The 15,135-nt window shown below is 34.4% G+C and overlaps 1 protein-coding gene across 2 annotated transcripts in view; it reads left to right on the top strand.

Moving 5' to 3' along the window:
- The window catches only part of LOC140441317 (uncharacterized), a 438,896-nt gene that overhangs the window by 360,608 nt on the left and 63,153 nt on the right, over positions 1-15,135 (top strand). For both annotated transcript variants that reach the window (XM_072531963.1, XM_072531962.1), the window contains exon 16: positions 6,985-7,160. In XM_072531963.1, coding sequence (XP_072388064.1) covers positions 6,985-7,160 — 176 coding nt within the window. The remainder of the gene's footprint in view (positions 1-6,984; positions 7,161-15,135) is intronic.

The raw sequence follows: 15,135 nt of genomic DNA, 5'->3' as shown, positions 1-15,135 counted from the left end.
TTCTATTTTCATTTCGAGGTTTTTGTTGAAGATTTTGCAGTATGTTTAAAATTTGGGATAAAATAGGTTCTTGTTTATCTGCGGTTATGATTTCTTCATTTTCTTGAAATCTTATTTCTCTTAATTTTGGGCGAGATTTGGAAATGCTTTTTGCCGCTTCATACTCCTGGGCTGAGACTAGTGCTCCATTTAGCGATTTGTGATGTTGTAATCGGAGAGCTTGTTGCATTTCAACATCCTGTAGTCCATCTATGAATGCCTGTATTCCAATTTGTTCCAGAAAATATTTAGGTGCCTGGGGGTATGCCAAGTGCAATAGTCTTTTAATGTCGGCTTCAAATTCTTGCAGGCTTTCGTTATGTTTTTGATATCGAATTTTTAGCTGACTTTGGAAAACCTGCTTTAGATGCTGTTGGCCATATCTTGTCTCTAAAGCTTCAACGAGAGAGGTATAACTGGGTGCATCTTGGAGAAGGAATTGCAAAACGGTTGCTGCCTGTCCTCGAAGCGACACCACCAAAGAAGCTGCCATTTCTTTTTCATTCCAGCCATTTGCTCTAGCTGCAGCTTCAAATTGAAAACGATAAGTTTCCCATGCTGTCTGACCATCGAATGTGGGTGGTTTTAAAAATTTACTAGTTCCAATTGTATCTGGTTCAATTATGGAAGGTGATGAAGCTGTTTGTTTAGATTCGACGTTAGTTACTGAAACATTAGGTAAAGAAGCTTGTGTATTAATCTTGTTTTCTAACTCAACTATTTGTATTTGTAAATTAGATTTCAAATCATTTTGTTGTTGTTCTATTTTATTTTCAAAATTGTTTTGTTTTTCTTCTAACTTATCTATTCTACTAGTGATTTGACTTATCTCTAACTGAAAATTTTCGTGAATTTTGGATAAACCATCTATGATTTCTACCTCTATTTTTTTACGCCTCTCCTTCTCCTCTTCCACTTCTTGCCTACGCTTCTCATTTTCCGCTTTCTCTTCTTGTCTACGCTTCTCTTCATCTTCTTTCATTTTTAAAAACCATGCAGGGGGTCCGGACGTATCCATTTCTTTGTCAAACTCAGTGGATCTTGTATTTACCATTAACAACTGCTAAATATTTCTTTATCCCACCGCTGTCACCAATGTTACACTTCTTGAAAATTAAATTTATTCAACACCAACCATATGACAATACCATATAACTAACTGACAAGTATATAATAATTTTTTGACGTTTTAAACTTCACTATCTTTTTCGGCAATGGACTTTTCCTATATGGGATAAATCTTTCGTAACAGTATAGAATAGACACTGATGATGGAATATGGATTCCAAAAACGTTTTGTCTTTATGATATAGCCCGATTGGGTTTTTACAAACAGAAAAACCTTTAGATTTCTTTAACATTTCCTTGACAAAAAAAATCATTAAAAAACTTGTAGAGGAATCCAATATGTATGCAGAACAATACAGGAAGCCTATAAAAATACAAATTCGGACGAAATATCTGTTTATATTTAGGTTCTTATTCTAATGGGTATTAATATTTTGCATGCTCTCCAAAAGTATTGGTCAACCCATGACAATTTTCATAATTTGAGAATATCAAAAGTCTTTCCAGACAAAGACAAAAAAAAAATTTAATAAATTCTACGATTGGGCAAAGATACCTAATTACAATAAGTTGTAAAAAATTCACAAGGCGGATTTTTGTCTGTAGACGAAAGTATGGTAGCATTTACTAAAGCAGTACATGCCCATGAAACCCATTAAAAGGGGCTTCAAGATATGGGCTTTAGCTTGTGCAGAAACTGGATATTTGAATAATTTCGAAATATACCAAGGACGAGGTACTGCTGAACACACTTTTGTTGAACGAGTTGTTTTGAGCCTAGCTGAAAATTTTTGAAATAGAGATCATAGTTTGTTTTTCGATAGGTTCTTCACTACAATCCCACTTACGAAAAAGTTGTCAGTTAGGGGTTTATTTGGCTGTGGGAAAGTTTCCAAAGGAAAGTCTAAAATTGGACAAAAAAATAGCGATGAGTCAATCAGACTTCAATATGAGCGGCGCTATTTCCATTTGTAGATGTAAAGATAGAGGCGTCAAATTTATGGCGGTGTGCAATAATATGCATAATGGTGCAAAAATAGAAAATGTTATTAGAACCAACAAAACTGGTGCAAGCGATCTTGTTCCTTGTCCACTTTCTATAGTAGACTACAATAAATTTATGGGCGGTATTGATCGGTTTGATCAAAGAATGGCTTCTTATAACATTTTCTGGAAAAGTAGACGTTGATGAATGAAGCTATTCTTTTATTTTGTGGAGGTTTTAATAGTCAATGCTTACATACTGTATCAAGAATTAATGAAAATAGGCAGTCACGTAAAAAACCAATAACACATCTTCAATTTCACCTTCAAGAACACTAAACACAGATGCTCTAATTTCCTAGTTCATATGTAGAAAAAAAAAGGATCCTGAAGTAATGAGAAATCCGCTTCAAAGTTTTGGTAATTTTGCCGAGAAGACATCATCACGTAGATGTAAGAAATGTGCCAAAGGAGGAAAACAGAAAAGGAGTATCGTCCAATGTAGACAGTGTCAGGTGCGTTGTGCATCGAAAGTTTTGTGCCTTAAAATGCTCCTCGCCATTAGAAAAATTTATAGATTTAAATGTCTATCCGAGAGGTTTATGTTGGTTGTTATATTGGTATTACTGTAATACCAGTGGGCACATTAGATTAATAATGTCATGAAAGCTCACTGGTAAAACGATTTACCATTTATTTTTTGTAAAACTAAATAAAATAAAATGTATACTTTTGCACCTTTTTCTTCATTTCTTAAAAAAAAATTAATATTTCGCCGCAGACAATTTTGGGCCTTAAAGGGTTAAAATATGAAGAAACAACATAATAACATTATGATTGTGTGTACATTCTGTTCTCCTGACAGGTCATTAAAGCTGCTCTTTCTTTGAGAAAATATATTAATTCCCCTTAATATAATTAAATCTTTATAGACCACTTTTGTATTTAGATTAATTTACGAAGTTACAATCATTTAGTACTAATTTTAGTGCTACAGTCATCAAGAAAATAAGGAAACAAACTCTTACTAATAAATGTACTGATTGGTAGATGTTTAGAACCTAATGGAAAATGAGATTGGCTTGAAAGTAAGAGTTCAAACCAGAAAAGATCTTAAGCTACATTGTCAAAGTCTAATCGAACAAATTCGAGCATCGGCAAAGCAAAGGCGGCTACTACTGAAAAAAAAAAGAAAAACTAGTACATGAAGTCAACTATCTTTTGGACGTCAGGAACATAATAAAAAGAAGAAGAAACGCAAGGAGAATATGACTTTCTTTCTTTTTTATGTGTAGTGCTTGTTTTCAAGCGTTGGCTATTGACGTATTAACAAGCTGATGAAATGTTTCTCGGTCGGCAGTTAGATGAAACAATTCCTCCACCGTTTGACCTGTCCATTGTCTAATGTTACGCAGCCAGGACAATTGATTTTTTCCGACCCAGCGTTTTCTTTCGATTTGACCTGATTGATCAACAGAAGTAAGCGATATTTAGGTCCTCTCATTAGACAGCCTGAAGTATTGGACCTTTCTCATTTTGAGAATATGACAGAGAACCGGAAATCCTGAAGACAAAAGAAAATTCAATAGAATCGGTAACTAATTTTGGCAAAAAATCAACGATTTCAATCAGAATTGTTTTAGAAAGTATTTTATTGAATTGAGTCCTGATGCAGATACTGCATCAGGATTCAATTCAATCCCTATGGAAAGCAACTTGGAGGTTTAAAAGACCTATTCTCAGAGTGCCACTAATCAAAAACGCACAGAATCAATAGATCAAGCATAATGAAGAGAAAACTGAATTATTTGCTCATTATCTTGCTAGTTTGTTTTAACATATAATCTACAATCGACCCCACTCCAATCTAACATTAACCCGAAAAAAACTCCTGGAATTGATGAAATTTCATCTGGCTTGCTACAAGAACTGCCACGAAAGACAATCATTATGCTTACATACTTATTTAATGCCTGTTTAAGATTAAAACATGTTCCAGAATGTTTTAAAATGCTCAGGTAATTAAATTGAAAAAATTAGACAAAATCCTGAGGAAAATCATGTGTCAAAAATATGACTATCCGTCAGAACAAGAAGATTCATATAGAACCTATCTCGCTATTTCCAGCCCTATCCAAGCTATTTGAGAAACTGCTACTAAATATAATCGAACTGTGAGTCGACATATCTGATTTTCCATTCGGATTTAGAAACGATCACTTAACAGTAGAACAAGTACACAGAGTAACATCTGGTATTGAAAAAGCACTTAAAGAAAAGCAGTACTGTCCAATAGTATTTCTTGATGCATCGTAGGCATTTGATACGAGTGCAACACCAAGGACACATCTATAAGGTGCGTAGACTACTGCCGCGGAATCTCTATCAATTAATGGAATCATATCTTTATGATAAAAAATTTCGCTTTTCACACAAAAGCAAGAAGCTTTTTCAACCCAATCTTAGCTGGTGTACCATAGAGTAGCGTCTTGGGACCACTCCTGTACCTAATTTATACTTAAGATATTCCAACAACCAATGAAACAATACTCGGCACATTTGCAGATGACACGGTCATTATGACAAAAGATGACACTTAACAGGCAGTAACACCCAAATTACAGGATGCTATTAATATCTGTAAGTGGGCCAATATTCTCCAACACCCTGTACAGCCGTTTAAGTACGTACGTGGAAGAAATCCTTGGTGAGTATCAAAGCGGTTTTAGGCCAGGTAGGTCAACAATTGACCAGATTTTTTTTGTGCTACGTCAAATCTTAGAAAAAAACAATGAATTTAATATTGACACGTTCCATCTCTTTGTGGACTTTAAGTCAGCGTATGATAGCGTCCTAAGAGGTAAATTATACGAAGCCATGAATGAACTTAACATTCCCCATAAATTAATAAGGCTCGTAAAAACAACTATGAGTAAAGTGAGCTGCAGAGTGCAAATACAAGGCGATATGTCACAAGCGTTTGAAACATATGCAGGGTTAAGGCAGGGGGACGCGCTGGCGTGCCTTCTCTTTAATATAGCGTTAGAAAAGACTATAAGAGATGCCGAGTTACACAATAGGGGAACAATCTTTAATAAATCAACGCAGATTATGGCTTACGCTGACGATCTGGATTTGATCGCACGTACTACACGAGGACTTAAAGAGATGACTTCCACCTTCTTGACAGCCGCACAAAATATGAGCCTTAAAATAAACGAGGAAAAAACCAAAATGTTAGCATCTATTCCAAATAACAGAGATAGAGCTAGAAACGCCGAAGAAAACTTCAGTATAGACCAATATAATTTTGAGGTAGTAAATAAGTTTACATATTTGGGTTCTCTCATAACAAACGATAATGACACATCTGAAGAAGTAAAACGGAGGGTACTGCTAGCAAACAAAATGTTATTTTGGACTAAGCAAGCAGCTAAAAAACAGAAATTTAAGCCAGAAAACCAAACTAATAATATATAGAACACTCATCCTACCAGTGCTGACATATGGGTCAGAAACATGGACCATCTCCAAAACAGACGCAAATCTTCTGCTCGTCTTCGAAAGGAAGATACTAAGAAGAATAATGGGCGCATTCTGTGAGAATGGTATTTGGAGAAGGCGATATAATTTCGAATTGTACGAGAAGTACAAAAAAATAGTAAATGGTAGAGATGTAATATCCTTCATAAAAATAGGTAGGCTTAGATGGGCTGGACATGTGTCAAGAGCAAATGAAAATTACCCACCCAGACGAACTCTATTATCGGTCCCAGTGGGAAATAGGAGTAGAGGCAGACCACGACTGAGATGGAGGGACGGTGTGGACGAGGACGCAAGGAAAATCGGCGCTGTAAATTGGCAACGGTTGGCGATGAACAGAAACGACTGGCGAAATAGACTGGGGAAGGTCAAGGCTCAACTAGAGCTGTAGCACCACTGATGATGATGATGAAGTGGGCCAAGGATTGGAGAACACAATTTAATAGTTCGAAGTCAGTCCTAGTCAATTTTACGTTACAGCGAAGAAATAACGACCACTTGGGACGTCACTTACCTCAAGTAGGCTCAGCGAAGTAGCTGGGTCAAACAGATTAGGTTCAAAACTACTCAAATGTACTGTTTAATCGGAAAACATTCCGAACTTGATCTAAGGTATAAACGACTGTATAGGCTGATAATATAACGAAGTCAAAATAAATTTCTTTGAACGATTACAAAACCTTACCGCTACGTAAACAACGAAGAAATTCATAATCATTTAAATTTTTCCATTAAATGGGTAGATGAAGTCATCCAGGAATACTTGAAAAAGCACGAGAGAAAATTTCTCAGTCATACCAATGTAAAAGCCATTCAATTCCTGGATAACACCCCGGAAATCAGAAGATTAAAACGTACCAAACTATATGAAATTATATAGATGTGTGAACTAGTACGTGTGATAATTGTGTATTTAAGTTAGATTGAATACTGAATCTTGGGATGAACATATTGTTGCATTAAATCTGAACATATTCTGCTTGTTAGTTTCAATTACAATTCAATAGTAATAAATTAATTTTATAATTAAGATTGTATTAACCATTAACCATATTCAATAAACGATGTTTAAAAAAAATTATCATTGACCCCTACTATACTCATATACCATAATATAGCCAACGTATCCATATTGTCAGGTGCAGCTGTAAACACCAATCATCACATCAACATTTCAACTTTTATATAAGTTATATCTCTACTGCGTTGTACACTTAGAATTTTAAAGTTGCCGTGTAGTAGGTATATTTAATTGTTATTTATATATTTTCATTTTTCAGAATATTTATTTTTGTATTTTTAATATGACAATATGAAAAGTGTCTTTTATCTCAAATATTTACATTACAGGACTGCAAGAGACATTCAACTAAAATATGACATTGTAAACAAATGGCACCTTCGAAAAAAATCCATATTAATTATGGGATATGAAGCTTTTGAGACTATAACCAATGAAGCGAAACTGGACAAAAACCTCAGCGTAGAAATGAAAAATAAAATTCTTAACGCTCTCGTTGATCCAGGTAAGATATTTTTAGTTACAACCAAGATCTATAATTTAAAGTAATCGTCCAGTCGTCAGAGAGTTGGCCCCTAAAAATCATACGAACAAGGTGAATTTTACAGAGAATATTAATTTTGGGACCCCGAAAAACATGCAAAAAAGTTAACCACTTTTACCCCCAGAGGAAGCCTGGGGATAGCCAAAACCCCTCTCGCAGGGGAGTAAAAACGCAAAAAATCGATTTACCAAAAATCTGTACACCGTAGAAAAAAATGTTTCAAATAAAAAATGTAGCTAAGAAAATTTTACACAAAAATGTTTATAAGCATTTTTTGTGTAGAGTGAACCGTTCTCTTAAAAACAACGTTTGAAGCAACCGTCGATTTTCTATGTCAGCTACGCGCTACGCGGACGGTAAAAATTCGATATCTTTGATTAGTATCAAATATATGATTGAGTAGGGTTGATTGATGGCAGAGATATTTCAGGTGTGATTATTCATCAAACCTGATTGTCCTTGAACCTAGCAAGATATGAATTATGATATGTAATTAAAACTCTCGATGTCATCGTAACTAGTAAAGAAAGACAGAAGAAAGGAAGAAATGGTCGATAAGCGCTGCGGATCGGGTGAAGATGACAATCATTTATTTAATAAATTTGATTTATCGACAGGATTTAATGACTGTGACAATCGACACGAATAAAACAATAATGGTTTACTTTCGTTAGACACTCCATATAATGAAAGTCGTAGAACACGTGTCGGCTTTGCTTCTTACCTTTCTTTCAATGCTACAAAGTAGCATTGAATAATATCTACTGAATGAGCTGTTCTACAAATCTTTGATAGTTTGATTTAGGCATATTTGGAGAAGCGAACAGCATCTTCTTCTTGTAGTTCCTTCTCCTATCGGAAGTTGGCTATCATCACAGCTATCCGTATCTTATTGGCGGCTGCTCTGAAAAGATCTACTGAACTGAAACTATACCAGTCTCTTAGGTTTCTTAGCCAGGTAATGCTTCGTCTTCCTATGGATCTTTTACCCTTCATTTTACCTTGCATTATGAGCCTAAATATCTTATATTTCTCTGGTAATGTGGCCTAAATATTCCAGCTTTCTTGTTTTGATGTGCTTTATGGCCTCGCAATCCTTTTGTAGCCTTCTTAACACTTCTGCATTTGTAACTGGTTGGTTCCATGGTATTTTCAAAATCCTTCTATAGCACCACATCTCAAATGATTCCAACTTCTTTATATTATCGACTTTTAGTATCTAGCTTTCTATTCCATACAACAAAGTCGGGAACACGTAGCATCTTAAGCATCTCAGCACCAGGGGAAGGTCTCGATTAACAAACATTGTTTTTATTTTTATAAATGCTTGTCTTGCAATTTCAATTCGCGTCCTTATTTCTCTACCTTGGTCATCGTTTTCATTTACCCAGGTTCCAGATATTTGTAGTTATTTACTCTTTCTACTTGTTTTTCCTCGATATCTAGCCTTTCTACTGTATGTTGCTTAGAAATAATCATGCACTTGGTCTTCTTAACGTTCATTTGTGGTCCATATTTTATACTGACTTGATGTAATCTATATACTAAGCGTTGCAGTGCTTCTAGACTGTCTGCAAAAACAGCGGTGTCGTCTGCGAATCTTATGTTGTTCAAGATTTTTCAGTTTATTGATATACCCTGTTGTTCCTCTGATATTGGTTCCTTAAAAATAGCTTCGCTGTACCGATTGAATAACAATGGGGACAGCACGCAACCCTGTCTAACACCTCTTTTGATTTCTATAGTTTCTGTATCGACATTTTCGATTCTAACCTTTGCTTTTTGATTTCAGTGCCAATTGACAATAACCCGTATATCTCGACTATCCATATTCTTTTCTTTTAACAGTTTTACGAGTTTCGGATGTCGTACTCTATCAAAAGCCTTTTGATGATCTATAAAGCAGACATAGAGATCCTGGTTCATATCTAGACGTCTTTGCGCGAGCACGTTAAAAGCGAACAGAGCCTCTCTCGTTCCTAGTTCTCCTCTGAATCCAAACTGGGTGTCATCTATATGTAATAATAAATATAAATATATTGGGGGTGAAGACACCATTCAAATAGATTGGGGGGGTTAAGCGTGATAATTTAGGATTGAAGCTGTAAATAAATCTAATAAATCCCTCTAATGAATTGTCTCCACTCTGATAAAGGCTGTCACCATGGTAGAAGACGTCTGTCTCAATATCCTTATCAAGGCCTCTACAATTCTTAGGGGATACTTATCCCTGCGAGCGGGACAAGGCTTACTGGCTCCACTAGTCTGGACTGACTGGTTTCGCCCTAGCGGATTTACAAGAGGGTAGGAAAATCTTCAGGAAGGGAAGGGAATAAGGACTTCTCGGTCTCAGGTCCTGCAAAGAGTGAGAGGCTATGGGCTTACGTTAGAAGCCGGAGCACTGCATAAGCGAAATGTGTATCTCTTCTAGTCTCGACCTGTAACGGCTAGGAATAACAAAAACAAATTTCGAGTTTACAATGTATTAACTACACTGTACACTACAAAATATCAGTTATGACCAAAATGTTCGATCAGGCGCGAAGGGAGACGAGAAGAGACAAGCAAGGAATTAAAGGTCGGACAATTCCGTATCATTAGATATACCTGGGTTAGTATATAGGCATTGTTTAAATAGGACTAGTTAGACAATCCTTATGGAAGAAACGTTTGACTTTTACTCTGCCGTCATATGGCGGCCGCTAGTCATAAATTTAAAAAACTATTAACAGAAACTTAATTCTCGGCAGGATTCTATTCGAGTATATTTTTACCTGTCTCATGACTAAGGCAAACCTGTACACGGATGCCAGATTGTGAAGAAAATATAAGACTTTAATAAAATGCTTATTGTTATTATCGTTGTATGCGTCTAGTGAAAGATAACTTGACTATTTCGAGAGAATATTTCAAATTGTTTTTATACTTTGAGACTTGCTAAATCCAAATCGGTTAGTAATCTATTTAAATAAAGTAGGTAAATGCTGACTTTTTTTTAATTTTTATTAGTTTATCAGATATTTATTTTGGTTATATGATTTGCTAGAAAAGGATTAAATATTTAATTGAAATACACTCGATTGCTATCGTCTTAGAACACTCATGCGGAGGTTTATTTTTTAGTCAAGATTTAAGTTTTATCATTGTTTAAAAAAGAAAATCTTTTTAAACAATGGTTTTATGTATGTTTTGAGAAAATTAAATTTTCAATCTTTTAATCTTTAAAATGATGTTTGAAAATATAGTAAATTTATGGGTATGGTTTTTTGATAATGGTTTTGAAACAAATAAACACATCGATATGCCACAACAAGAGGCAACACATATTTAGGGACAAATTAATCTATGTGTTGGGATAAAAGGAATAATAATTAACAACACTTTAATAAATAGTATCCTTTATTTTATTTATTTATGTATTTTATAATATAAACACCAGTTTTGTATTTCTGTTTACATGAATGAGAAGTTTAAATGAATGAGCTGTTTATTAATGAAATAATTTTAAATTACAAAGTGATAGAGATACAATTAGTGATAAAAATTGATTGTAACATTGTTTTCATGAACTAAAATAAGCAATGTATGTAGTGCGAAACACTATTGGCACCGTGGATGGTTGTTTTGCTATCGAAAACGTATGAAAAACGTGTGGTGTCGTTAACAAACCTTCCTCTTCTACCTCACTATATTTTTTTGGTTTGCATTTAGATAGTTTTGGTCAAAATGCTTACTGCATAGAAATTTTTTTTTAAATCGGGTAGCTCCAGACTTTCCAATGCAGCATTACCTACAACAATATTATTATTAACACAACTGAAAAAAAAGGCAATTTTCTGCACAATAAAGTAAAAAAACAATTTAAGTTCTGTATTCAAAATATAAATAACTTGGCAGTTATGCCAACATATTTTTAATTTTTTTGGTAGTATGGGTATGGGTATGGGATCTAGTCTTTCACCCATTCTAAGTAGCTATATCAAGGATGATGTTATCAGTGATTGTATCAACAATTGCACTTTTTTCATTCCTTTTTTTAAAGATATGTAGATGATTTAGTTTTGGCACTTCCTAAACACAAAATTATTGAAATAGTCAACATTTTCAAGTATCATAATCAACATATACAATTTACAGTTGAGGAAGAGGTAGACAATTCTCTAGTTCCTTAGAGTAGGTTTCAAATCCAGTGCTTTATACAGGTTGGTGAATTGTTTGCAGTTGGTAAGTTTGGTATGGTTGATTCGTAGTTGTAATAGTCGATGCTTCTCTTCTAGTTATGAAGTCTAGGGAGAGATGACCAATAAAATATTGAAGTTTATGAAAAGTTGTTTTGCTCTTTTGCTCTAAGTTTTGTCAAGTATCCTCTTAAACTTTTTAAAAACGAATTTCGAGATTCGTTAGCTAGTTGATAAGGAGTGACTTCAGTCACCCCATGGTTGGTAGCTTCTTTGGCAAAATGATCTGCTGTTTTATTACCAGTAATTCCGGTGTGAGAAGGCAGCCATATGAGAGAGACTGTTACATCGTAAGCAGAGAGATTTTGGTATATGTCATGAATGTTTTGAACTAATAGGTGCTCAGTGAAAATTGTATTGACTAAATGGATATATGAAAGATAATCTGAACAAATGGCAATATGTCTGTTTTGATGTGAGATGCATTTAAAAGCCAACACAATACTATATAGTTCACCTGTGCAAACGTTGCATATTAAGGGTAACCGAGATGATCTTACAAGTTCATGTTTAGTGGTTACTGCACAACCAATACCAGTGGTAGTTTTAGAAGCATCTGTATAGAGAATTATATTCTAAAAATGCTTTCTTTATAAGAAGGTTAGAAGATTCAAGTTTGTTAAAAATAGTGAGTGAGGTATATATTGAAGGGATATCTTTAGCCCAGAGGGGAAGTAAAGGTAGAGGAAATAAACTAGTCAGAAAAAGGTCAATATTTTTAAGTAGTGGACAAATTAATTGAGGTATAGGTTTTATGATAAGGTGTTGGTTATTGTTAGTGGAAGAAGACGGCATTGTGGCAATTAGGGAATGAACAAGATTACATGGATTTGCAGATGTTGATGCAGCATACGAAAGTAGAAGTGATTATCGTCTTAGCGTAGGAGAAAGTTCATTAGATTCACGGTATACACTCTCAATAGGACTAAAGCAAAAAGCGCTCAGACCTAGAAGTAGTTTTATTGGCACCCCATTGAAGATGACTGAGGGTTTAAAAATGTTCAACCTTTTAAAACAATTGATTTTAAGTTCAGAGATTCGATTTTTTCAATTTAATCTGGAGTCAAACATAAAACCGAGAATTTTACAATAATTAACACCAGAAAGTAGAGAATTGTTAAATAAAATTTGGGGTAAGGGAGTGAAAATCCCTATGGAAAATTTTATTAATTTGGTTTTGCTCTCAGAGAGTGATAATCCTAGTTTGTTAAATCTATCTTGAAGTAGATTTACTCCACTTTGTATAAGTTTATATGAGGATGGGACATATTTAAGATGGCAGTAAATGATTAGGTCATCAGCGTATTGAACATATTTGATGGGAGGCAAATTTCGTTGATGGCAAGAATGAATAAAGTTAAACTTAATGCAGATTCTAAAGGGACACCTTAATTTTGAGGAAGAGATCGAAAAAGTTTACCCTTGGCAAGGACTTTAAAGATTCTTTCAATTAGATATTTTTTTACAAATGCCCCTTCAACGTTAAATATAGTTGCTACGACATCTTGTTGATTATAGATTGCTTAAGAAATGTGTGTTTGAAAAATAAAAAAGTTATCAATAGTAGACCGATTACGTCGGAAGCCGGATTGAGCATCGGGAATAATATTATACTGTTTAACGAACCACGTGAGTATTTCATTGATCATTGTTTCAAGAAGTTTGCAGGTAATACAAGTAAGAGAAATCAGACGAAAGATATTGGAGTTATAGAGGGCTGGTCAGGTTTTTTAATTGGAATGATTATAGAATTGCGCCAAACATCTGGGAATTTTTGTGTGTTCTAGATAAGGTTATAAATTTCGAGAAGTGTGGAGAGAGATGTATTAGAGAGATTTTTTAAAAATATATAAGGGATATCATCGGGATCATCAGTAGATTTTGTAAATGAAAACAAGGTAAATTTTAGTTTATTTAGGGTAAACAAGCCGTTCATAAACTTGACATCGTGTGGAGTTGACGAGATGGTGGAGAAAGATTGAGCACGTAAAGAACTGGGAGTAAAAGCTATATTACTTTTATTGAATCTGTCTTCAACCCCATTAGCGAGTGTGTCAGAAATGAATTGACTGTCAGAGATAACTGTGTTGTTGAAGTAGATGATAGGAGAAACAGTTAGGATATAGGAATGAAGGATGACTAAATTCATAGGATGAAGGTTAGTTTTATTGCCTTGGATTTGTGAAACAGTTTTTTTTATAAATGAGAGTGGAGTTATCATATCCACTGGTAACTTTAACATCCTAATATATAAAACTAAATAATGTAAACTAAATTGTAACATATAACTTTTATCGGGTTTTTACCCAGATATTTAGTGGCTCAAAAAATGTACACCTAGACACTGATGATGGAATATGGATTCCGAAAACAATTTGTCTTCATGACATAGCCCGTTTGGGTTTTTTAATTTATGTACCTTTTATAAAGGATTTTAACAAATTTTTTTTTTGTAATGATTTTTCTTTTATCTTAGTATAGATTAGGGCAAGATCTTTCATTAACGATTGTCAGCGGTATGTCAGTGGTAAATTTATTGGCTTCATTTAGAGGTTCGTTGGTGCCTAAGGAATTTTCGAGAAATTTTTCAAGATAATTCTAGAAAACCCTAATTTTTGTGTTTTTATAGGATTTGAGTGCAGCTTTTAGTTCGAAATAGTGAATAAGAGAGTTCGGATGATTGGTATCTTGTTGTGAAACTGAGGATGAATAATGAAAGGGCGAAGGAAGAAAAGAGTATATATAGTTAGGTCCAGATTTGTTGCAAAACTTTTATTTTAAATTTTCTGCCAGAATCTTGGCTGTCTCTTAATTGTCAAGGATAACCTTTCGATTGAAAAAGAGATTGGATATTTTAAGGTTATTTTTTGTTAACAATTTTTTTTTCCAAACTGAACTTGGGCTAGTATTTGATGTACATAAAGTTTTCTTACTTACTTAAATATCGTGTCTAAATTTGGCAAAAGATGAAGTAAAAATATACAGAGAGCAGAAAAAATGAATAAATGCGAGAGAAAGAGAGAAATTCTATTCATCATGTATGCTGTGATTAGATTTGACATCAGAAGATTTATCAGAGGATGCACTTATATATACTCTTGTAAGTCGGAGATAGGCTGTTCTTTTAACTTTTTTAAGATTCTAGGGATACGGTTTTTTAGTGATCTTTTCCTTGTACCTATGTAGAGCTGCAATAAGTCCTTTTGAATACCATCTATGTTGGAGGATTTTTAAGCTTCTTGTAGTGGGGTGATACATACAAAAGAGTTCTCAAGAAATGTAATAAGTTGCGTGGAATTGAGTGTAAAATTAGTCGGATTATCTTTGTAAATCATTTCTATAGCGGAAATATAATAAGGTTTCATCGAGTAATCCAATCAAAGATTAGATTTGGACATTTTTTGGCTGGTTTCGGTGGCATTGAAAATGTCGAAGGAGGAAAAGAACTTAATAGAGCAAGAATACCGGATGAAGATAGATGGTAGGAGTATCATGAGAACTGTCATTGAAGTGTCCCCTTTTTTGTCCTACTGCCAACATGGGCTTTGAATTAGTACGACGAGAGATGGATAAATCCATAATGGCAGCCAGGATGGGTATGCAGTTAACGGAGATGGACTCAATTTCCGAAGATAGAAATTCTTTTGATGAAGTTAAGGATTCAGGATTAAGGATTCCTTAGAGTCAGCTGAAAATGA

The sequence above is a fragment of the Diabrotica undecimpunctata genome, chromosome 5 (assembly GCF_040954645.1).
Source record: "Diabrotica undecimpunctata isolate CICGRU chromosome 5, icDiaUnde3, whole genome shotgun sequence".
In the NCBI taxonomy this organism is placed as follows: domain Eukaryota; kingdom Metazoa; phylum Arthropoda; class Insecta; order Coleoptera; family Chrysomelidae; genus Diabrotica; species Diabrotica undecimpunctata.
This window is presented reverse-complemented; position numbering and strand designations above follow the sequence as displayed.